The 22486-nt window shown below is 51.9% G+C and overlaps 2 protein-coding genes across 3 annotated transcripts; both read right to left on the bottom strand.

Annotated features, from left to right (window-relative positions):
* Positions 1–629: 629 nt before the first annotated feature.
* On the bottom strand, positions 630–15416 carry GANAB (glucosidase II alpha subunit). 2 transcript variants are annotated; one of them, XM_026004678.2, is made up of 25 exons: positions 15226–15384; positions 12388–12492; positions 12133–12241; positions 11764–11891; positions 10960–11139; positions 10426–10491; positions 9545–9614; positions 9289–9376; positions 9105–9201; positions 8676–8856; positions 7935–8088; positions 7486–7721; positions 7278–7404; positions 7093–7172; positions 6481–6624; positions 6284–6380; positions 5871–5972; positions 5449–5692; positions 3111–3175; positions 2837–2913; positions 2654–2728; positions 2344–2457; positions 2109–2221; positions 1864–1964; positions 630–1726 (listed from the first exon to the last, which is right to left on the bottom strand). In XM_026004678.2, exons 1-25 carry the CDS (start codon positions 15261–15263, stop codon positions 1617–1619), a joined length of 2901 nt encoding a protein of 966 aa, XP_025860463.1. In that variant the 5' UTR covers positions 15264–15384; the 3' UTR covers positions 630–1616. The 2 variants fall into 2 exon arrangements, with proteins under 2 accessions (XP_025860463.1, XP_025860464.1); XM_026004679.2 differs by lacking the exon at positions 10426–10491 and having other exon boundaries at positions 15226–15416.
* Positions 15417–15533: 117 nt separating this feature from the next.
* On the bottom strand, positions 15534–20804 carry INTS5 (integrator complex subunit 5). Its single transcript, XM_026004677.2, has 2 exons — positions 20617–20804; positions 15534–18680 (listed from the first exon to the last, which is right to left on the bottom strand). The coding sequence occupies exons 1-2, from the start codon at positions 20694–20696 to the stop codon at positions 15701–15703; spliced, it is 3060 nt and encodes a 1019-aa protein (XP_025860462.1). The 5' UTR covers positions 20697–20804; the 3' UTR covers positions 15534–15700.
* Between the last annotated feature and the right edge of the window lie 1682 nt (positions 20805–22486).

Here is a 22486-nt window from a genome sequence, read left to right on the forward strand (position 1 = left end):
AAAAAAAAAAAACAAAAAAAAAAAAAACTCGTTTCTTATAAAATAATCTCTCAAGACTGATAAGTCACTTTACAAAATGGGAGTGATGGGATCCCTGGGTGGCGCAGCGGTTTAGCGCCTGCCTTTGGCCCAGGGCGCGATCCTGGAGACCCAGGATTGAATCCCACGTCGGGCTCCCGGTGCATGGAGCCTGCTTCTCCCTCTGCCTATGTCTCTGTCTCTCTCTCTCTCTGTGTGACTATCCTAAAAAAAAAAAAAAAAAAAAAAAATTTAAAAAAAAATCAAAATGGGAGTGATCTACTTCCTGTCACTGAAACAATGGGGAATTTTAAAAAGTGATGCCAAAGAGAAGCAGCCTTTTTCATGAGAACATCTGACTATAAAGCTGTTTCTATTCAAGACGGACCCCATCAGCTCCGGTCACCACTGTTAACTAAGCCTCCTAAAATCTGATGGCCTTGCTGGACTCCTCTATGAAAATATTGGCATCTAGCAAGTTGAGGAAGACGTACTCACTCATTTTGCAGATCTAATGAGGTTTATGCTGAAGCTAGATGAAAATGTCAGGCCCTCAGCCTTCTAAGGGTCTGTGGTTCAGGCCAGAACTAGAATCCGGACACCAACAGTTATTTATGGTTTATCTCTTTATTGTTTCTCCTTTTATCAAAACCTGTCACAGCTGGGGGCCAAGAGGAAGTAAAAAAAATTGCCACAAATATTCCCCCTTGTCCCCAGTCAGTCTTCCCCCACCCCTCACCCAGAGCTTCCCACCAACCCTGGGCACACATGATCATCTCCCCCCACCCTCAGCCTTCTCCCAGCAATAAATACAGGTGATCGTGATTCGATGAAACCAAAACAGATTTCTCCATCTTAAATGCCCCCAAAAGGGACAAAAAGAGGGCAAAAGAAGTTTAATGCTGATACCCTCTTCAGGAAGAGTGGAAAACTTCTTTCCCCCAAGGGACAGGGGAGATAGAACTGCCCCTGTCAGAACTGCAGCAACTCTAGAAGCAATCAGGAAGAAAAAAGGTTGGGATGGCAGGGAAAAGGATGTTCTTCAGCAACCTCACTCCTTTGATCCATTCATCCCCTTTCAGATAAGGGGTGGTCCCAGTGTTATCAGTGGGGCATATAAAGGGGAGGGCTGACAGAGAAGAATTAGGTGAAAGAAATAAAAGGAGAGAGAGCAGTTTGGTGGGGAAGGAGAAAAGGAGCCCTAAAGCTCATTGCCCTCATCTTCCAAGAAACGGCATCAACACACAAGAGGTATGATTGAAGAGCGTTTAGAGGAGATTCAGGGCCCCCAAAAGAAAGGAAAGAGAAGGGAAAGCAAGGGCCTCATGGTCCCTGGTCTTCACGGGTGACTGTGCTCCAGTTAGAGCAACAGAGTGTTGGGGGGTGAAAGGAGACTTGGTGTCAGCGGGGTGGCCAAGGTCAGGAAGTCACAGGAAGCAATTCAGAGCCCAGGGACAGCTTCTCATCCTGCCAGATGTTGGAAGAATCTGAGTCTTCAGATAAGAAAGGTGAAGTCTGGGGAAGGTCAAACTCCAAGGCAGAAGGAAGAGGAACTCTCATCACCACTGCACCCCTCCCACCCCCCAATATCCCTTGGGTTATCGCAGATGAATACTCCAGTCGGATGCCACATTGACGCCAGGCTTGCGCAGGATCAACACAGAGGTCTCAGGGTCATGCTGGAAGGACAGGCGGGTTTCGGGAGATCCTGGTGGAGAAAAAAGAAAGAGTTCCATGACCATAGCAACAGGCTATGGCAGATCAACTACTTTCCTACAGGCAAGTCTCCAACCCTGCTGCTACTTCCCCTGTCTCCCCACCCTGGGGGCCAGTCTCACCCCTCACCTTTTGTCTGGAGTATCACAGCTGCTGGCTTTCCAGCCCCTATTATCACTACCCGCTCAATCCAGACTGGTGTCTCAAAATAGCCTTTGGGGTCTGCTGAGCTAGAGGGAACAAAAACATATCCCCACCAGGGAGAAAGAGGTCAGAGCAGAAGGACGGAGGAGCCCCAGAACGAAGTCATATGTAAGAAAAGAGCACAGTGCTCTGTGAGCATCCCCAAGGCTACCAAGGAAAAATTTCATTACCTGGAGACAAGGGTGTTGCCAGAGAATGAGAACCGACGCAGCAGGAACTCATGGTGAGTCTGATAGTTGAATGTGTGCCCATCATCTAGAAAGAGCTCTCCTTGGGCCGTACCCTGAGCAGGAAGTGGGACAATGAGAGCCCGAGCCCAGGAAGGAACGAGCAGCACTCCCCCAGGCACCAAATCCCAGGAAGGCAGGCAAAGGGCTAAGAGTGCTCCCCGCTCATGTGGCTCACCTGGGGGCTGAGAGCAACAAACAGAGTGATGGGGTCATCCTTCATACAGTCAGAGGAGCGCCGCACACGCATCCATCGAGGGATAATTGTCCCTCCACGCTGGAACACCGGGATCTAGGGCAAGAGCAGTGATGGGATGAAGTTGCCCCATTGTCCTGATGATTAGACCAAGGGCAGGTTGCATAGCCTGGCAGCATTTTTTGCTCTTGCCCATCTGTGCCCACTTAGGTTCCGGACCTCAAAGCACACACTCTCTCCTTCTGGAGACTTACAGGCAGATAGAGCTAACAGCTGGGCCAGGCATACTCACACTGCTTAGGATTACAGGCAGGTACAGGGTCTGGGGACCATAATGCTTCTGGTAACTCTGACTGTCATACCACACCTGTGGGTGGCAGGAGACAGATTAGGTCATTGCCCATCCTATTCATCCTCTTCAGCCTTCACCACTTTCCCCATCACACACACCCTTTCCCTTTTTTCCTTAACTCACCTCCCCTTGGCCAGGCAGATAAACCTGCACGCCATGAGCCCCGGAGTCTGATACAGGGTGAACCAGTAATGCATCGCCTAAAACAAACGAGAATCAACTGTGAATTGAGGGGATCAGTTCTCAGACACGGAGCACCAAAGCACCTGCCACCTTGTGCCAGCGGTCTCACTCACTCCTCCCCCTCTGGGCATCCACAGACATCTCTCCCACAGGTGCTTACTTCTTCTCAACCCTATATCCCAACCCACCCCCAACTGTCGCCTCCATTTCTCACCAAGCAGGAACTGATCATCTATACTGAAGGTGGTCACATCCTGAGGATAATGTACCCACAGGGGCCTAAGAAGGAAGCAAGACAAGAAAGGAAGACCTCTTTGGCAGAGGTCAAAGATGCTATCCCACGAACTGGAGTTAAACACAGCACAGGGGTCCAAGCCAGAAACTTGCAGCCAGACAGATCAATCATGCTGTAGGCCACAGCTATGCAACCTACCCTTGGTCTAATCATTGAACTTCCTAACGCACCTCCTCCTCCTTCCCTACCTCCTCCTGAAACTATCTGACATGCCAACTTTCCAGGGGCCATTTCATTGCCCTAGATCAGGTCGGATTTTCCTACATCATCTCCTACCCCTCCCTCTGGTTCTTTACCCCCAAGACACATTGGTTTTTCTTTCTTTTTGTTTTTAAATTTTATTCATTTATTCATGAGAGAGACACACACACACACACAGAGAGAGAGAGAGAGAGACAGGCAGAGGCAGAGGGAGAAGTAGGCCCCATGCAGGGAGTGCGACTCAGGACTCGATCCCGGGTCTCCAGGATCAGGCCCCGGGCTGAAGGTGGCACCAAACCGCTAAGCCACCGGAGCTGCCCTCAATTCCACTTTACAACGTCTAGAGTGCACTAGCTATCTTTCTATTTTCTATTCCTGGAACACAATAAACTCAATGCCACTTTTTTTTTTTAAGGGAATTGAATGGAATAGTGTTTTGTGTTTTTTTTTTTTTTTTCTTTCAAAGACTTTATTTAATTATTAGAGAGAGAGAGAGAGAGGCAGTGGGAGAAGTAGGCTCCATGCAGGGAGCCAGACGACGTGGGACTGGATCCCAGGTCTCCAGGATCATGTCCCGGGCCGAAGGTGGCACCAAACCGCTAAGCCACTGGAGCTGCCCTCAATTCTACTTGAGAAGGTCTAGAGTGCACTAGCTATCTAGCAAGTGCACTTGCTATCTCCTATGCTAGAAACATTATTTCCTCTAGATCACAAAAGTCCATCTTCCTCATTAGGCCTCATCTCACATGCCCTCTTTTTTTTTTAAATTTTATTTATTTATTCACAAGAGAGAGAGAGAGAGAGAGAGAGAGAGAGGCAGAGGGAGAAACAGGCTCCATGCAGGGAGCCCAATGTGGGGCTCAATCCCAGGACTCCAGGATCACGCCCTGGGCCAAAGGCAGGCGCTAAACCGCTGAGCCACCAGGGATCCCCCTTTCTTCTTTTAAGTAAGCCCCACACCCAGCATAGAGCCCAATGCTTGAACTCACGACCCTGTGACCAAGACCTGAGCTGAGATCAAGAGTTGGATGCTGGGACGCCTGTGTGGCTCAGCAGTTTAGTGCCTGCCTTTGGCCCAGGGCATGATCCTGGAGTCCCGGGATCGAGTCCCACACTGGGCTCCCTGCAGGGGGCCTGCTTCCCCCCTCTGACTGTGTCTCTGCCTCTGCCTCTCTCTCTTGTGTCTCTCATGAATAAATAAATAAATAAAATATTAAAAAAAAAAAAAAGAGTTGGATGCTTCAGGGATCCCTGGGTGGCTCAGCGGTTTGGCGTCAGTCTTTGGCCCAGGGCATGATTCTGGAGTCCCGGGATCGAGTCCTACATCAGGTATCCTGCATAAAGCCTGCTTCCTCTCTCTGCCTGTGTCTGCCTCCCTCTCTCTCTCTCTCATGAATAAATAAAATCTTTAAAAAAAAAAAAAAAAGGGATCCCTGGGTGGCGCAGCAGTTTAGCGCCTGCCTTTGGCCCGTGCGCGATCCTGGAGACGCGGGATCAAATCCCATGTCCGGCTCCCTGCATGGAGCCTGCTTCTCCCTCTGCCTGTGTCTCTGCTTCTCTCTCTCTGTGTGTGTGTGACTATCATGAATAAATAAATAAAATATTAAAAAAAAAAAAGAGTTGGATGCTTAACCAACTGAGCCACCCAGGTGCTACTCACGCATCTTTCTTCTTGAAAAGGCCATTTGTAGGGCAGCCCAGGTGGCTCAGCGGTTTGTAGAACCAAATTCCATTACCCTGTTCTATTTTTTTAAAAAGAGATTATTACTGTAGGCAATTTTCTTATTTGCATATTTGTGTACATGTCTGTCTTGCTTCCAAGGAAAGAAAGATACTTGTCTACCCTGTTTCAGGCTCTGGGGATAGTAAGGAACAATGCCTGCCAGTAATGTTGACTGCTCCTCATCCCCATTTAGGCTCTTACTCTTGAGTTCAAAACCAGAATTTCCCCCTTTACAAGGCCCTGGTGAGTGGCAAAGAGGCCCAAAATGGAGCCCAGTCCCCACATCCCTCAGCCCCTCAGCTCACTCTACACAGACCCAACTGAATGCCTCACCTCATGACAGGAATGCCTTCACGATGGGCCTGATAGAAGAGGGTGTACCAGAAGGGCAGCAAGGAGTATCGCTGGCCCAAGGCATCTCGGATTATGTCATGGTACTGAGTTGGTAAGAGCCAGGGCTCTCGCCGCCCAGTGTCCAAGTGTGCATGTGCCCGGAAGAATGGCTGGTAGGCACCCATCTGGTACCAGCGCACAAGCAGTTCTGGCTCTGGATTTTTGAAGAAACCGCCCACGTCCGCTGGGAGAGGGGAGGGAGGAAACAGGTTGGAAAAGAGGGTAAAGGAGGGCATCTGCCTAAGTAGCTCCTCCACACCCCACCCTAGACTCTCGGCTCTCTCTGTTCATGCCTGGGTCCTGTGCCCTCGGCCTTGTTCCTCTCCCACCAAACCAAGACCCCAAATTCCTCCCCCTCTCACCCCCACAGAAGGAAAGTCCCACCAGCCCCAGGCTGAGACACATAGGGATAGAGATCTTCAAATGGTCCCATTCAGCAGTGTTGTCCCCTGTCCACACAGCTCCTAAGAAAAAGAGGGAGATGGAGTTTGCCAACAGCAAAGGGGCAGCTGACTCCTCTGACCCGCCACATCTCTTCTAGGGCCCCTAGGGTCCTGCCCAAGATGGCAGAATGTACAACACTTGAAAGGGGACAGGACCCCCCGCAAGTCCCTGGCTCCTCTTAAAGTGTGTGGGTGGGGGTGAGGGGGGATGCAGCATACTGCTCTCAGGGGACAGCTGCGTGGACAGACTTCTTAAGAGAAGCAGGCCTTGGTGCACCACTCTTCCCATCTGGCCTTCACACTCTGCTACAGCTCTTTTCTCCAAATCTTACCAAAGCGTTGGGAGCCAGCGAAGAAAGCCCTGCTCAGGACAAAGGGGCGCTCTAAGCCCCCAGAGCGCAGCACCAGCCCATCAGCCGTTGCCATGTGCTGAATGGGGACAGGAGAAGAGGGGTGGTGAGGAGCAGAAGCCTGCCATCGTCACGTGCACATTCCCTAGCCCTCAGGTTCTCCTTGCTCAACCTCTTACCACATAGAAGCCGTAGATGTTATGTACATCTCGGTGCTCCCAGCTCCCATAGTGTTGGGCATCCTTGAGCATGGTAACCTCAGGACCATTGAACACAGACGGTTCGTTCATGTCATTCCAGACATAGAGGTTGGGAGCTGAGCCCTAAGTAGACAAGGCAGAAAATGGGGACAGAAGGACAGAAGGGAGGAAGACAAATGGTAAGAGTAGAGAACTCCTAGGAATCCAAAAGAAGCATCTCTCAGGGTCTTCCCAGGATCATGAAGACCTCCTGATAAATACAGGTGGCCAGGGGCGCCTGAGCAGCTCAGTCAGTTAAGCACCGACCCTTGATATCAGCTCAGGTCATGCTCTCAGGGGTGGGATCAAGTCCTGTGTCAGGCTCCACTCTCAGTGGAGAGTTGGAATTTCTCCCCTGTCTGTCTGTCTCTCTTGGCCCCTCCCTTCATCCCACTCCCCCAAGCCTGCTCTCCCCACCCCGTAAATAAATAAATCTTAAAAAAAAAAAAAAAATACAGGCAACTGACCACAGCAGGGCTGACTGACATAGAACGATGGAGTCTGGGAGGCCAGGTGGGAAAGACAGATGCAGGTAGGAGAGGGGCTCCATACCTCATAATTATCAAAGCTGAACATGTTAGCCCACCAGGCCCTCATCGTGGGATTGGTAAAGTCGGGGTAACCAGCGGCGCCTAGGACAAGTTCAGGGTGGCTGTCAACCTCCAAGGAGCAAAATGGCTACCATCCTATCTCCCTGGCCTCACAACAGCCTCTCCCTCAATTCTGGGGCCCCTTACCTGGCCAGCACCAGCCTTCGTAGTCAGAGCCATCCCGGGTTTTAACATACAGACCCCGGCTCTGTAACTCTTCGTGCACGCGGTAGCCAGAATCCACCTTGATGTGGGGGTCCACGATGGTCACCAACTGCAGGCAAGGAATGCGGTGGTCAGATCTCTCCGGGCCTGTCGTGCCAGAGCAGACTGAGTATGGCCGCAGTCCTCTTACCTTCCGTCTCTTGGAGGCCAAGTGTTGGAGCATGGTAAGGGGTTGGGGGAAACGGCTGGGGTCCCAGGTGAAGTACCGCTTGCCATCAGCATGCTCGATGTCCAGCCAGATGACATCACAGGGCAGGTTATGATCATCGAAGCCCTGATCAACTTCCAGCACATCAGCCTCATCCCGGTAGTTCCAGCGGCTCTGGTGGTAGCCGAGGGAGAAGAGCGGGGGCAATGCCTGGGTCCCTGCAGGCACGGGGGTCACAATGGGGTCAGGCCCAACCCAGGGCCACTGGGAACACCCAGAAATTGAGGAAGACAAGTCGACTAGACAGTGAGTGAAGAGTCCAGGGCTGGGAAGCAGGCTGAGGCACAAGACTTTGAAAATACAGTCCTCCCTCTCAAGAAGACAGGGCCAGTGAAGGAGGCTGCTGGCTAGCAGCAAGGGGATGCACATACCTGTGAGACTGGCATACTGCTGGAACACATCAGAGACAGAGGGGCCAAGCAGCAGGAATACATCAATGATGCCACTCTCTGACATCCAGCGGACATCAGTCTGTGGGGTCTCCCCGGAGCCTTGTAGGTAGTCTAGCATCTTCCCAAATAGGGTCTACAGAGGACCAGAGACACAGGTCCAACACCCACCCTCTTCTTCCCTGACCCAGAGACAAAGCAGCAACGCTCTCCTCAGAGTCCTCACACCGCTGGGTCCTAAGGAGTCAGTCTGGGCTAAGGTTAGATATCACCCCTTCAAGAAGGCTTTTCTGGACCACACCATCTAAAACAGCACTGTCTCCATCCCCTACCCTGTGACCACATCTCTTTCTCAACGCTTCCCACCACAGAATTTGTCCTGCCTTCTTACCTATGTAACATCTGTCTTCCACCCTGAGAATGAGAACGTTTCCTACCTCAATGAACAACATATCCCGAGCACTTAGACGTTTGATCAATAACAAGTGTACTGACAATAAATGTAGAAAGAGCAATACTTTCTCCATGAATGTGTGTTTTCTGGGAATGACCAGGGAACTCAAATGCTGCTCTCAAGGCTCAGGACTCCTTTTCCCACCCAGTCCCTAAACAGGTATCCCTGTGAGCCTCCAACCAGCTTCTTCAAAGTAAATGCCCCTAGCACACCCATTTGTCTCAGGCCTGAAGACGTACTCTCGTACTGTTCTCCACCTGCTTGCTCACCTTCCCTGCAGTGTTGGAAGATATGTCAACCCAGGTCTCTGCAGCATTGAGCCAGAAGATGCCCAGGTCTCGATGAGGGCTGTGTGCCAAGAGCACAGGCACAGACCCATACAGGGCCATGGGATTGTATAGCTCGTACTGGAATACATCCAAATTGTAGAGGCGATACGGCTCCCCACCCCTGCAGGCAGACAGACAGACTGGCCCTAGGCTATGGCACTCACAACCTCCACCCCACAGATACAGGTGAGTGATAAGAAGTGGCCCCCTGCCCTTTCCCAAAGGAGAATTTTTTGATCCCCAAAGGGGATCTGGCCACAGGAAGTGATCCATGCTTGTCTGAAGTATCCAAACTACACACCACCACCCCACAGCCCTAATGTCCAACCCATCTTTCCCCCCATATCTTGATGTCACCATGGGACTCACTCAGTGACCTTTAGCCTCAGGTTGTCTGCATGCTCAGGGATCCCATACACATGCTCCATGCCTGGCAGAGAGAAGTCCAAACCCACAGATGTGGGGCCTGTCAAGAAAACAAAAGATGGGCTCCAGAGCTTCTGTTTGACAAAGAGTCCCTGCATCCCTGCCCAAGGCTCTCCCAGTCCCTCACCATATGGCTTGCTGTCAGAGTGAGTTTTGAATGTCTCCTCCCAGGCTCCTGGCTCATCTTTCTCTGCCTTCCCCTGGGTCTCCTCTGGCTGTGAGGAGGAAAGCAGACCACCTCCAATTACATACTAGCTCTCTCTTCCCCGACCCTTTTCTAAATCCCGTCCCCAATGGGGACACTGAGCTCAAGTTTCCTGTGGGCCCTTCCCCTCCAACCTTCCAGCCAACCCTGTGCCCAGCCACCCAGTCCACCAACTTGCCTTGTCACCATCCCCAGGTGCTTCCTCGGGCTGGGCCCCACCGCCCTCAGCTGGGTCTTTTGATCCTTGCCTGGAAGGTAGGAGAGCTGTCTGCTCCAATCCAGAGGGGGCAGGGACGAGGGGCTAGTGGAAGGAGGGGTAAGGGAATAGAGAGCCAAGGGTCCAAAGGAACGAAGGCATTGGAGGAAGGGACTGAACGTTAAAGCTTGGCAAGGGACCCCAGTGAACGGATTAATGTGCAAAAGACGGGGAGAGAAATGAGAAAGGGAAACGAGTAAATGCTACCAGGAGATGCCTTCCACACACAGGTGCTACATCATCAGCCTCTGCCTGCCTTCCAGAACAGACAGGCAGGATGGTTCAAGTGCCTGGACTGGGAATGTCAGTGCTGGCTCTGCTGCTTCCGAGAGACTCTGGCCCCAACTACTTCCACTGGGCCTTAGCCTCTTGGCCTGACACCAAGGCTTTACAAAGCAAGTGGGTCATACTATGGTCAAGCCTCTACAGATATATGCAGGGACTCAAACGAGATTCTGCCAAAGAATGCTTTCAAGGACAGCTGTCAAGCAGTTCTATCTAGAGCCTCAGGGCACCCCAGCTGAGAGCCAGAAACCCCAGCATTAGGCAGTATCTCTCCACCCCCTTGGCAAAGCAAGAAGCTCCCTACATTCCTCAAGGACTTCCAGCATGTCATCTTCCTTCTCCCAGAGGGCTCCCAGCCAGGGAAACAGGGAACAGGGACCAGATACCACATATCTGGGGAAAGAAGGGTGAGTGAAGGGCAGGGCATGGGAAGGTCTGGGACACCTTCCCCTGGGGGCCAGAGTGAAGGGTGGGTAAGGGCAGAGGAACAGATACAGTACCAGTGGCCATGGATTTACCTAGAGAAAAGGTTCTTGATCTTATCCCAAATGCTACCGAGCGTGAGACTAACTTTATCCGAGAAACTGGGGCAGGAGGAGATGGGTAGGGAAGGGGAAAAGGAGGCACAAAACCAACACAAACACAGAAACATAAAAGTGAGTTTCAGTCGACAAACTTCCAGAGATGGGGGGGTAGGGGGATAGGAAACCAAAAAAAAAAAAAAAAAAAAAGGAAGAAAATAAACCTGGGAAATGTGATGGTGTGAGAAGGGGAAAAGGGAAAGGCAGACCCAGGCAGGCCTCCCAGAGGAGGTGCCCAGGGTACAGCTCAGGGACAAAAGTGACTTGCCTCCTGGTCTGTACAGGAAACGGAGAAAACCGAGACTGGGTCTGTTTCCTACCTTCCCTGAGAACAGCTTCTCCCAGCCCCCAGCCCCTACCTGGTCTGGTGGTCCTGCCACCCTGTCTCCTCCCAGGGACCCAGTGTGAAATCCACCACATCCCCAGGCTCTTGCACACTACGTCCATTCCAATCCCAACTCCCATACTCACGGGACCCTGGGGGCCCTCTGGTGCTCAAAATCCAAGAGTCCTCGGGCATTGACACTGAGCAGAAGACTGCGGTCCTCTAGTAGGTCCAGGCGGAATGGCTGTGCCGTCAAGATGATTTTATAGGGTCCCTCAGCCACCGTGAGCTCCACACTGTTGTCATCACGGCCAGAGACAGAAAGCCTGGAAAAGAGATTAAAAGGGATACAAAGAAGCACAACAGGCCAAGACTAGTGAGGACTCTCCAGAAGAGGGGGCTGCTAAGAGCTATAGGTAGTGTGGGGACAGTGCCAGGGGAGACAGATTGACCAAAGGAACCTAAGAAGAGCCTGGCAGCTGACCCAAGCATACTTAGAACTTTAAAATGTTAACAGAGGTAGCACGGCATTTTGGTGAGGAAAGGATGATTATTCAATAGTGAAGTCAGAAAAATAGATTTCCCGAGTAGGAATAAAATGGTACCAAATTCCTACCTCATACCAGTTACTTGTATCAACTCCAGACAAATTATACCTTAACATTTTAAAGTAAGATTTTTTAGAATTTTTTTAAACTTTATTTATTTATTCATGAGAGACACACAGAGAGAGGCAGAAACACAGAAAGAGGGAGAAGCAGGCTCCATGCAGGGAGCCCAACATGAGACTGGATCCCAGGTCTCCAGGATCACGCCCTGGTCAGAAGGTGGCACTAAACTGCTGAGCCACCCGGGCTGCTCTAAATAAAATATTTAAATAAATAGATAAAGGTTCACTGGGAAGGAGAAAAGGACTGTGGAAATGGGTATATTTCTCAGGAATAACTTACCGAGACGTTGGGGGATCAGCCACCAACACATCTGGCACCCGGTATCGGGGCCGCCGGGGCTCCAGTTCATCAATCCTGATGCGAGTCATGTTCTTTTGAAGCCCCTGGAGCTCCAGCACCAGCACTACCTGTGGAGGCAGAGATTTAGATCTGGAGAAGGGACAGGGCTACACCATGGAAAGCCCTCTGAACCCACTCCCTCTTTAGAGCTCTCTTGCTTCTAGTCCTTTACCTAAGGGACCTGAGATCTGAATTCCTCATAAAATCCCTAGATGGCTGGGATAGGATGTTGGTTATAGGTTCACCTTTGCCGAATTACCCCTTAGCCATTTCCCCACTGCCACTGGCCTCCTCCTTTTCTCCTCTGACCTTGGTGATCTCATTGATCAGATGGACTGTGAGGGCATCAGGACCAAGCTGCAGAGAGTCCAGCAAGGCTCGGTACGGAGAGAGGCCTGGCCGTAAGCTTCGTTGCCTCCTGCCAAGTGAAATGGGAAGGTAGAAAGGTTCTTCAATGTTCTTAGATCCCTCTACCACCTGCAGTGTCCCCAGGTTACCCCCCATATGCCATAGCACCTCCCACATTACTCTATCTTCCACCCCACTCTCCAAGAAATATCATACTTGCAGAAGGAACTCTCTTCACAGGTCTTAAAGTTGCTTCTATCCACAGCAAGGGTAACTCCCAGGAAGACTCCTAAACAAGTGAATACCAAACCTGTCCCAGATCTAAGGAGGAAAAAAGACAAAGAGGGAACCATCAGCACAGAGGTGAGAAAAGGCCCCACCTTCAGAGGGGAAAGGCCCCTTTCCACCACAACCCTAAAAGGGGAGAAAGAGTCTGGTTAAATAGAAGAGAAGGCAGAATGGACATGGGATAAAGTGTCTGGCCTGAGGAGAGGATTCTCGCATCTTGCCTTCAAAAGGCAAAGGAAATGGACAAAGGATGGTTGGCCTTCAGAGGCCCTGGTATTGACTCTGGTTACATCAGCTACTCAGAGGAAAGGAGCAGTAACAGCCAGTCCCAGGGGAAGTGGTGGTACCAAGTGAGGAACAGAGAAACAAAGCAAGCCATGCCTTTCCACGCAAGGCATTAAGTGGAGGTACAGTAGAAAAGTTAAAGATGTACCCTCAGGTAGCCTGTTGTCACAATACCTAGAGTCCCAACATCCCTAGCACCGTAGGCATCCTGTTCCTCTGATTTCCACTCCTAGATGTCCAAAGTAAGTCACCACTATCACTACCTAAGCCTAACAAGAATAACAGCTACATGTATTGAACCCTAACATGCCCCCACGGGCCCCACTACCTGCCTATATCCCTAGTTTCCAACCCTGCTCGCAGTTCTGAAAAGTGCCAATCTCACCTCCACAGATTCTAATCTAATTGGCCCAAAGTGGGGCCTGGGCATCAGAGTTTTTAAAATCTTCTCAAACAACACTAATGGGCAATCATCATTCAAAACCACTTCTTTATACACACTACCTCTTTTTCATTTCTTTTGTTGTTTTCTTGGTGAATGTAAGGTTGGGGTTTTTCCCAGATGGGAAAACTGAAGCATAAAAGGCTAAGAATCCATCCAAAACTGAATTGCTAATGAGGAGTGAAACTGAGATTGAACTCAGCTCTGCCTGACTCCAGGCCCATGTACTTCATGACACACAATATGGCACACTACCTATACCAGCAGGGTCTGCCTCACTGAGGACCATTACCCCAGGGTTACTGGAAAGTCACTTCCCCAGTGTGCTATCAAATGACAGACAAGGAAAAAAAAAAAAAAAAGCAAATGACAGACAAGGGACTAATCCAATTATTTAGACAAGTTAGTATGAAAGATACATTCATCCATTCTGGGTAAATCCTAAACAGAGGTTCTCAAACTTTATTTATCTGTTAAGAATTACCTGCAGTGTTTATTAAATGTAGATTCCTGAACCCCAGGAATCTGCATTTTAAACATGCTTTCCCAGCAACTTGATGTGGGTTGTCCAGGAGCACACTCTTAAGTGTTCCAAATAGGAAGAGAAAACAATAGCAGGCTTCTTTTAAGTCTTAAAACTTTGCAAACTGCTAACAAGGTAACTAAAGACTATATACGTTGTATCCAGCATTAGCCTCAGTATCTGCTTGAAAGCTAAAGGTAAGGAAAATCACCAGAAAGGAGAGGGCAGAACAGGGTAAGCCCTGCAGTTCCAGAAGAATGTGCAAGCCAGCCAGGCCACACAGAAAAGTGAGGAAAACACCAGGCACTATCTTTTGATAGACCAAGCAGGAATAATTAGTAGCAAAACAAGCAGAAGAAATGCTACCAGAAAACTCAACAGCAAGACTTGTGGCCCAGGTCCTAAGGAGTGACTGCAGCAGGTCCCCTGCATCACTGACCCCGTCTACCTGGCCAAAGCGGCAGTAATCAAAAGTAAAGTGAGTTAAATACCTCCTGGAGTCCCATTTGTACAATCTATACAATGGGGTCGGAGAAGTGCCAATGAGGATACGACTTATAAAAGATCTTTCGGATGTGACCTGTTGGAAGGCCCTAGGAACTCAGGGATGACTTGAACACTCCAGAGAAAGAGGTGGTCACAAGCCAAAGTCAGAAATGAGCCGCAGGGTAAGGTGCACCCGTTTATTGTTTCAGATCACAGGCTTCCAGAGAGTTTACAGTCCAATCTTTTTTTCACTGTTGGTGACAGTACATGCCTCTCCCCCCCCCCCCCCCCCAGTACATCCGTTACGTCCAGGTAAACGCTTTGTGGCGCTGGTGATTGTTTCCAACCGTTTAGGGTTTTTTTGTTTTGTTTTGTTTTTTCGGTAATATAAACTCGAGAGCGCAGATCAAACCGTTCGATTGCATGCTGTATTTGCGCACCAACATCCAAGCAGACCATGAATTTATGGGATCCTGTCCCAGCCGAGCCCAGCGACCGTGAACACGGAACAAGTCAGAGTCGGTGTCCACGTGAAGACAAGGGCAGGACAGGGTCCTGGAGTACACCTGGGGGTGTAGGGCAAGAAGGGTAGTGCAGACGGGACAGCAGGCCGCGGTGCTTCCCTGCTGAGGGGCCCGCAGGGCCAAGGGATTGAGTTCCCGTAGGCCCGGCCGCGTCTCGTCCCCGCCCGGATGGCCCCGCGCACTGCAGGAAGGAGGAGGCAGCGTTAACCGTCGCGAGCCGCCAAGGGAGGAAGGGGGCAGCTGAGAGAGGGCAAGGCCAAGGACAGCGAACGGTTGCGGCCCTCTTGACACGCCAGGATGGAGCTGGGAGCCCCAGAAGGGCCCCCAACGCCGCGCGGACCTACAGCGAGAAAACCGAGAGCGCCTGAGGCCGCCTCCGGAGGGACAGAGAGTGCTCACGAGGCCAGGGGTGACAGAGTCTCAGGAGGGCATACAGGAAGAAGAGCTATGGGGTTTGGGGGACATGGGGGCGTCCCGGGCGTGCACCCGGGTTCCGGGCTCCTCACCGCCTCCTACGCGCCGCCACTGCCGCTACCGCCGCCATCTTGTGCCGGGTTTGCTCCTTGACCCCGAGCCTCTCCTCCCCGCCCCGCCCGCGTTGAGCCACGTGTCTTAGCGCCCGCCCCTTCCGGCCTTCTGATTGGCCCGACCAGAGAGCGGCCGGCCGGCTGTCCCGTTGGCAAAGCGCGCACAATAAATGCCCGCGGTCGGCGGGGACGAGGGCGTGGCTTGAGGGCGGGGGCGGGATTGTCCAGAGCCAGGCGCTGTCCGACTTTGCCAGCTCTAAGCATCAGACAGAGGCACTGGACTCTGCTTTTCTCAACTCGGCAAATTTTATTTAGAAAAAATGATGGGAGAGGAAAAAAGTGACAGCGCTCTTTAGGCTAAGGTTTTGAAGAGAAACCTCTACCTTTCTGAGCACCTTAGCCCCCTGTGTCTCTCCCTGCTAAACCTCCCTTGACTTCCAAAGCATGGAAAAGGCTACGTCCCCTGCCGAATAAGAGTGGACGGTGAAGGTGCCTGGAAACGGCCAGAGAAAAGGCCCAGGCGGTCAATGTTGCGGTGGAGAACACTGTGCAGCACAGCGAGATGGGGTCCACCCTCACCCCCACCCTCCCTGGAGAAGTCCCGGATGAAGCGCCCACGCTCTGACTGGAAGATGAACTTCTGGGGCAATGGCCCATGCTCCCGGAGAAAGCCCCAGACACTGAGCAGCAGCAGACGCACTTCAAAAGGTGCCAGTTGGCTAAATACCTCGTGCATATTACCTAGCGCTGGTGGCAGAAGGCTTCCCTCAGCCATGACAGCTACCAGGGTGCAGGATGCCTCCAGATGCCAGGGAGACTGAGCTGTATCAGGGTGTCGAGAGGCTTCCCAGTGACCCAGAAGGGCAGCCAGGAGCCCCCGCAAGAGCACAGAGCAGTAGCACAGGGCTGGGGGAGCAGCTGCTACCAGCTTTAACAGCTCAAAGAGCAGGGGCTGTTCCCGGAAGCGCCGGCCTATGCGGAGATCCCGCTCCACAGTGGCCCGGGCATGCTCCTCAGGGGGCCAGGCTAGCTCAGCACCAGCTGCATCAGGGCACACACTCTCCACCAAGGTCACTGCCACTGCTTTGGCTGCCTCCGGGCTCAGGGTGGGAGCCCCCCAGCAGCCCCCACATTCAGTACCCCCAGGGGCACTGCAGCAGTGCACCAGGAGGCTGAGGAGGCTCTGGGTGTTATAGATCACTTCCTGCTGATTGCGAGACTGGACAAACTTGGGTGGCTTTAAACCACGACCGATGACTCCAGCATGGAAAACTGACCAAATCCCTCCAGGCCCTGGCACAGCTGCAGTGTGACGCCGGTTTGTGTCCAAAAGGGAGGCAGAAGCCAAAGGAGCTGAGACAATTGAAAGAGTCTCATTGTCTCTATCTACTTCCCCTCCAAACAGTTCTGTGTTGCCCCGATGTAAGGCTCCCTCAACTAACAGCTGTAAGACAGCCTTAAGCCCAGCTGGGGAGGTCTGAGAGAGGCGGGTAAGAAGCTGAGAGGCAGAAGCCACACCTGGGGGGCCATGCAGCCTCAGAGAGGCAAAGAAGCGATGTACTCCAGCTCTCACCAATCCCAGGAGTTGGGAGGGGGACAGGGCTTCTTGAGGAAAGGGACAAATGGCCAGGAGGGAGGCAGCAGCTTCAGCTACTTCCTCCTCAGGATGTAGCAGGAGAGGAGCCAGGTCAGACAAATGAGCTGATGCAGACTCCCCAAACCGGGCCCCTAGGGCTGCAGGGCCCTCACCACCCTGCTGTTCCCACCCCACTAGCAGTGCCAAATTGCGCAGGAACCGGGCAGTGAAGGGAGGCTGCAGAGTCCCTGCATGCACCCGAGCCAGGCAGCTTCGGAAAGCCAGAGGCAGGAGGCCAGAGAGACTGACCACCAGCCCTGCATATAATTGGGTGGCCAGACTCAACTCTTCAGGGCTTCGGGCCCGGCTCAGGAGATGGCCCAAGGCCTCAGGTCCACAGCTAGGTCGAGTATAGACAGAGAGCAGGCCCAGGAGCTGGTGTTGCCAGAGGAAGCGCTTCCGTTCCAATCGTAATGTTTCTCCACATAGCTCTCCAACGTTGTTTCTTAGCGCATCTAAAAAAGGCACAGGGCGGGGGGCTGGGGGTGGGCCCAGCACTCCTTCCCCAGGAGACCCTCCCCGGTGATGAACCAGTTTTTGCAGGTGCAGCAGCAGCAGCTGGATCAGCCGGTCACAGGCCTCCCGAACAGTGTCCGGCACAGCCAGGCCTTGGGTGGTAATGACTGAGGCAGGCATAGCTGTGTCCACCAGGAATTGCAACAGCCGGTAGGCACCTGCCCCCGAGGCCTGGCTTACCAGGTGCACAGCCAGGTTCAGCATGTTGTCCAGCTCCTCTCGGGGAAATCCCTGCAGGTGTTGCTGCAGCTGGCTCAGCACAGCTGGGGGCTTAAGGCAGTCCACCAACTCTCCAGAGACTGTGCCCAGCAAAGCTGGTGACATGACCGCCAGCTGCAGTAGGAAGGGAACTGTGGCCTGAAGGGAGGGGTCCCCACTCCGGCCCCCAGTGCCCCCTGCCAGGCTATCATGGAACATTCGAAGAAGTTCCCGGCGGATGCTGTCTCCATGGCGGGAGGCCAGGTGCCCTAGAATGCCTACAACTGAGGCAATCTTGGGCACCCGTTTCTCCCCAGGGATAGCAGGAGACCCAGGGAAAGGGTCTATAGAGGGGGTCTGAGAAGAGCTTCCACCACTGCCACCAGCTCCACCTCCAGCCCCACCGTGAACACAGAAATCCTTAAGGCCACAGGAGAGAACTCGGGAGATGATGGTGCCAGGAAAAGAGGAGCCAATATGGGCCACAACCCAGTCAAAATGTGGGGAATGCTGGACAGAGGTATCCAGCAAGGCATCCACGCAGGCATCTGGGCAACTACCAATGAGAGCTGAGAGACACTGAACATAGATATCCATCAATGTGCGGGTGGCCCGACAGCCCATCCACAGCTGTAGCAATTCATTGAGAGAGCCAGTGGCATGGGGCACACGTTGGTGCTGGCCTGAGTATGTGCTGCTCAGTTGCCCCATGAGGTCAATGGACCATGCACTAATCACAGGTGCCCAGGCCTTCGGGTTGGCTCGGATAAACTCAGACAGCACCTGCTGTACTTCCTGCACCACATCTTCTAGACCAGGTCCCCCAGCAGGGACATGGGAGGGTGGGGGTGGACGGAGGTGAGGGGGGGCAGCCACGGGGCTCTCATCCAGGGCAGCCAGGTGGGCCCGGACACTCTCATCAAAGACACCTCGCAAGTGATCAAGCACAGCAGCTCGAGCAGGTGGTAAAGAACGCAGCAGGAGAAGACCACAGCGAGCATGTTCCCGGGCAGAGAGTTGGTGGCCCAGAATCGGGTCCACGCCAGTTAGAAAAGCCTTGATTTCCTGGGACAGCTCTTGAGCACTAAAAGGAAGCAAGAGAAGAAGACTTAGAGTGTTGGGAGATGTTGTTAGGCACACTACATTCCCTCAGTGAGTTTTGGTTTTTCTACGTAAAACAGGGATAACTGTACCTCCCTCATAAGATAATGTACGTGAAGCAATAAACGCTAGCTACATCAGGTTCACACTAATCACCCAGTAAATGCTACCTATTTTTCTTTCGATAATAATATCAATGTTAGGTAACTCATGTCAGGTGCTCTTTAGGTACTTCACGTGTCTTATTTCAATCAAGACAACAGCCCAAGAAGGTATGATCCCACTTTAGGGATAAGAAAACCAAGGTTAGGGATCCCTGGGTGGCTCAGGGGGCTAGTGCCTGCCTTCAGCCCAGGGCCTGGTCCTGGAGTCTCAAGATCGAGTCCCACATAGGGCTCCCTGCATGGAGCCTGCTTCTCTCTCTACCTGTGTCTCTGCCTCTCTCTCTCTGTATCTCTCATGAATAAATAAAATCTTAAAAAAAAAAAAAAAAAAAAAGAGCGAGAAAGAAAGAAAACCAAAGTTAAGTAATCAGACTAGAAGTCCCAAGAGGGTAGTAACCATTTCTGTGCTCTTCAACAATGAATCCTCTTCTACTGAAGCGCCTGGTATATGGGAAGTACTCCATAAGTATTTGCTGAATTAAGTAAATGCATCTTGTGTGGCTATAACATCTGCTTTAAAAACACCTTTCCAGGGATCCCTGGGTGGCTCAGCGGTTTAGGGCCTGCCTTCGGTCCAGGGTGTGATCCTGGAGTCCTGGGATCGAGTCCCGCATCGGGCTCCCTGCGTGGAGACTGCTTCTCCCTCTGCCTGTGTCTCTGCTTCTCTATGTCTCTCATGAATAAATAGAATCTTTAAAACAAAAAACACACCTCTCCAGCCTGGCTGCCCTCCCCACAAACAAAACACAACCACCCAGGATCTTGCTCTTAAAATCTTAAGCTCAAACTTGTCCCTCATTAAGGCTTCCTAGTACCTGTTTTTGTTTTGTTTTTAAGATTTTATTTATTTATTCACGAGAGACACAGAGAGAGAGAGAGAGAGAGAGAGAGGCAGAGACACACAGGCAGAGGGAGAAGCAGGCTTTATGCAGGGAGCTGGACATGGGACTCGATCCCAGGTCTCCAGGATCACACCCTGTGCCAAAGGCGGCGCTACCGCTGAGCCACCTGGGCTGCTCTAGTACCTGTTTTTTTCCCATATTCTGCAAACATCGTCGCCACCCAGCACTTAAACTCCACATCAACAAACCCCCTTCCCGGCATGCTCAGTGTGCCAGGGTACAGACAAGGTAATGCCTGGCTTTCAACACCTCCCCTCCCAAAACATAGAGCTTTGGCCTCAGAGGTTCAGAAGCCAGTGTTATGGGAAGAGACAAAGTACCCTTCCTTTTACTGCCTTTTCTACCAAAGAAGACCAAGTCCTCTAGGGGCTGATAGGGCTCCAGACTATGCTCTCTCTGATTCTTTAAATAAATAATCAAATAAACCATCCTAAGGTGAGGGGGGGTATCTTAGTCGGAGGGTAAGGCAAAGGCTAGAGGGAAGCACTGTGTGGATTTCTGGGCCCGGGCTCTCAGGGAGTCTCCGTGAAGTCAAGGGACCCTGGGTTCTCTCAAGTCTACAAGGGATAGGACAGCTGGGCTCCCAAGAGTTCTGATAGCCCCAGCTCTTGGGAGAACAAGGCCGGGATCTAGGCGCTGGGGGTGCGGGGCAGGCAGGACCGAGAGCTCACGAGTGCGGGCACTGGAGCCCAGAGTTTTGCTGAGGCGGTCCCTGAGTTCTGGGAAGATCCGACCAGGAATCTCTGAGAACCCTGACGCGAGTTCTCGAGGTAGGATCCGGGTTTCTGCCGAGAAGGCTGGGGATCGGCGCAGGGCCGCGCGATGGGGGTAAGATGCCAGGGGCTCTAACTACCTGAGCGGCGCGGGACCGTGGGTGGCCGGGGCAGGCCCGGGAGGCCCTGGGGCCCCGGGAGGGTCGCACAACGCGGACATCCCGGAGCCCTAGCCCGAGCCCGAGGCGGGAGCGGCGAAGCGCAGGCAGCGCATGCGCGCTGACAGGAAGCCCGAAAGGAACCAGCGACTGTGTATCCCCGGGAAACCGGTCCGTCGACGTCCGCGACCCTCCTACGTTGGTTCCGGACCGCGTCGGGATCCCCGACCCGGACTTAGTGACAATGAGAAGCCGTTCCGGCCTCAGTGAAACCTTTCGTTGTTGTTGTTCCTCCAAAGGGCCTTTGACACACAAACTTCAGCTAGCTGCGGCTATTCACGGCCGAATTTATTTTGCCGAAAGCCAAAAATACAAAGTGTTCAATTCACGAGGTTTTAAAAAATGAAGCACTAGGAAACATTTTCATCAATAGTGATCCTATTAAATACATCAAAAAACAAGTAAACAGGGGCGCCTGGGTGGCTCAGTGGAACCTGCTTCTCTTCTCTCCCTCTGCCTGTGTCTCTGACTCTCTCTCTCTCTCTCTCTCTCTCTCTCTCTCGATAGTTAGTTATTCATGAGAGACACAGAGAGTCGGCAGAGGGAGAAGCACTCTCCCCACAATATGCGGGACTCCATCCCAGCCCCCGGGATCACACCCTGGGCCAAAAGCAGACTCTCAACCATTGAGCCACCCAGCCATGCCACTTACTAGCAAGATCTGTTCTAGAACAATAGAGACAATTTCTGCTCCTAGGATTGCCTCAAACTGGTATCCACCTCAGAACCTCAACTTTTGACCTGTAAAAGATTTTTAAACTAGATAAGTTCTACAGCAATGAGAGAGAGAGAAGCAGGTTCCATGCAGGGAGCCCGATGTGGGACTCAATCCCGGGACTCTGGGATCACCCCCTGGGCCAAAGTCAGATGCTCAACCGCTGAGCCACCCAGGCATCCCCAATAGCCAACGTTAAATATGTTAGGTGTGACAATAGTAGTTTGGCTATATAAAAGAATGTTCTTAAGGATAAAATCTCATCTGCAATGGATTTTCACATGAGTCAACAACAAAGATACAGGGCAGCCCGGGTGGCTCAGCGGTTTAGCGCCAGTCCAGGGCGTGATCCTGGAGACTCCCGATGGAATCCCCCGTCAGGCTCCCTGGATGGAGCCTGCTTCTCCCTCTGCCTGTGTCTCTGCCTCTCTGTCTCTGTGTCTCTCGTGAATAAATAAATAAAATCTCAAAAAAAAAAAAAAAAGATACACACATACATATTTACAAGTGCAGAGATGAAACGAGTGTAAGAAAATGTTAAAAATTGGTAAATCTGGGATCCCTGGGTGGCGCAGCGGTTTGGCGCCTGCCTTTGGCCCAGGGCGCGATCCTGGAGACCGCGGATCGAATCCCACGTCGGGCTCCCGGTGCATGGAGCCTGCTTCTCCCTCTGCCTCTCTCTCTCTCTGTGACTATCATAAATAAAAATTTAAAAAATAGTAAAATCTTTAAAAAAAAAATAAAGTCAGGGTTATGAGATGAGCTGGCAGGTAGGGCTCTGCACTTAGCAGGGAGTCAGCTTTCCCTTTTCCTCTCTTGATACACGCTCCCTACACAGTTCACTCTTTCTAAAATAAATAAACTTTTTTTTTTTTTTAAGATTTTGTTATTCATGGGAGACAGAGAGGCAGAGACCTAGGCAGAGGGGAAGCAGGCTCCTCACAGGGAGCCCAATGTGGAACTCAATCCCGGAACCCCAAGATCCCACCCTGAGCCAAAGACAGACACTCAACTGCTGAGCCATCCGGGCATCCCTAAATAAACCTCTTATTTGTTAAGATTTTAATTATTTATCCA

This window comes from Vulpes vulpes, chromosome 5 (genome assembly GCF_048418805.1).
Source record: "Vulpes vulpes isolate BD-2025 chromosome 5, VulVul3, whole genome shotgun sequence".
In the NCBI taxonomy this organism is placed as follows: domain Eukaryota; kingdom Metazoa; phylum Chordata; class Mammalia; order Carnivora; family Canidae; genus Vulpes; species Vulpes vulpes.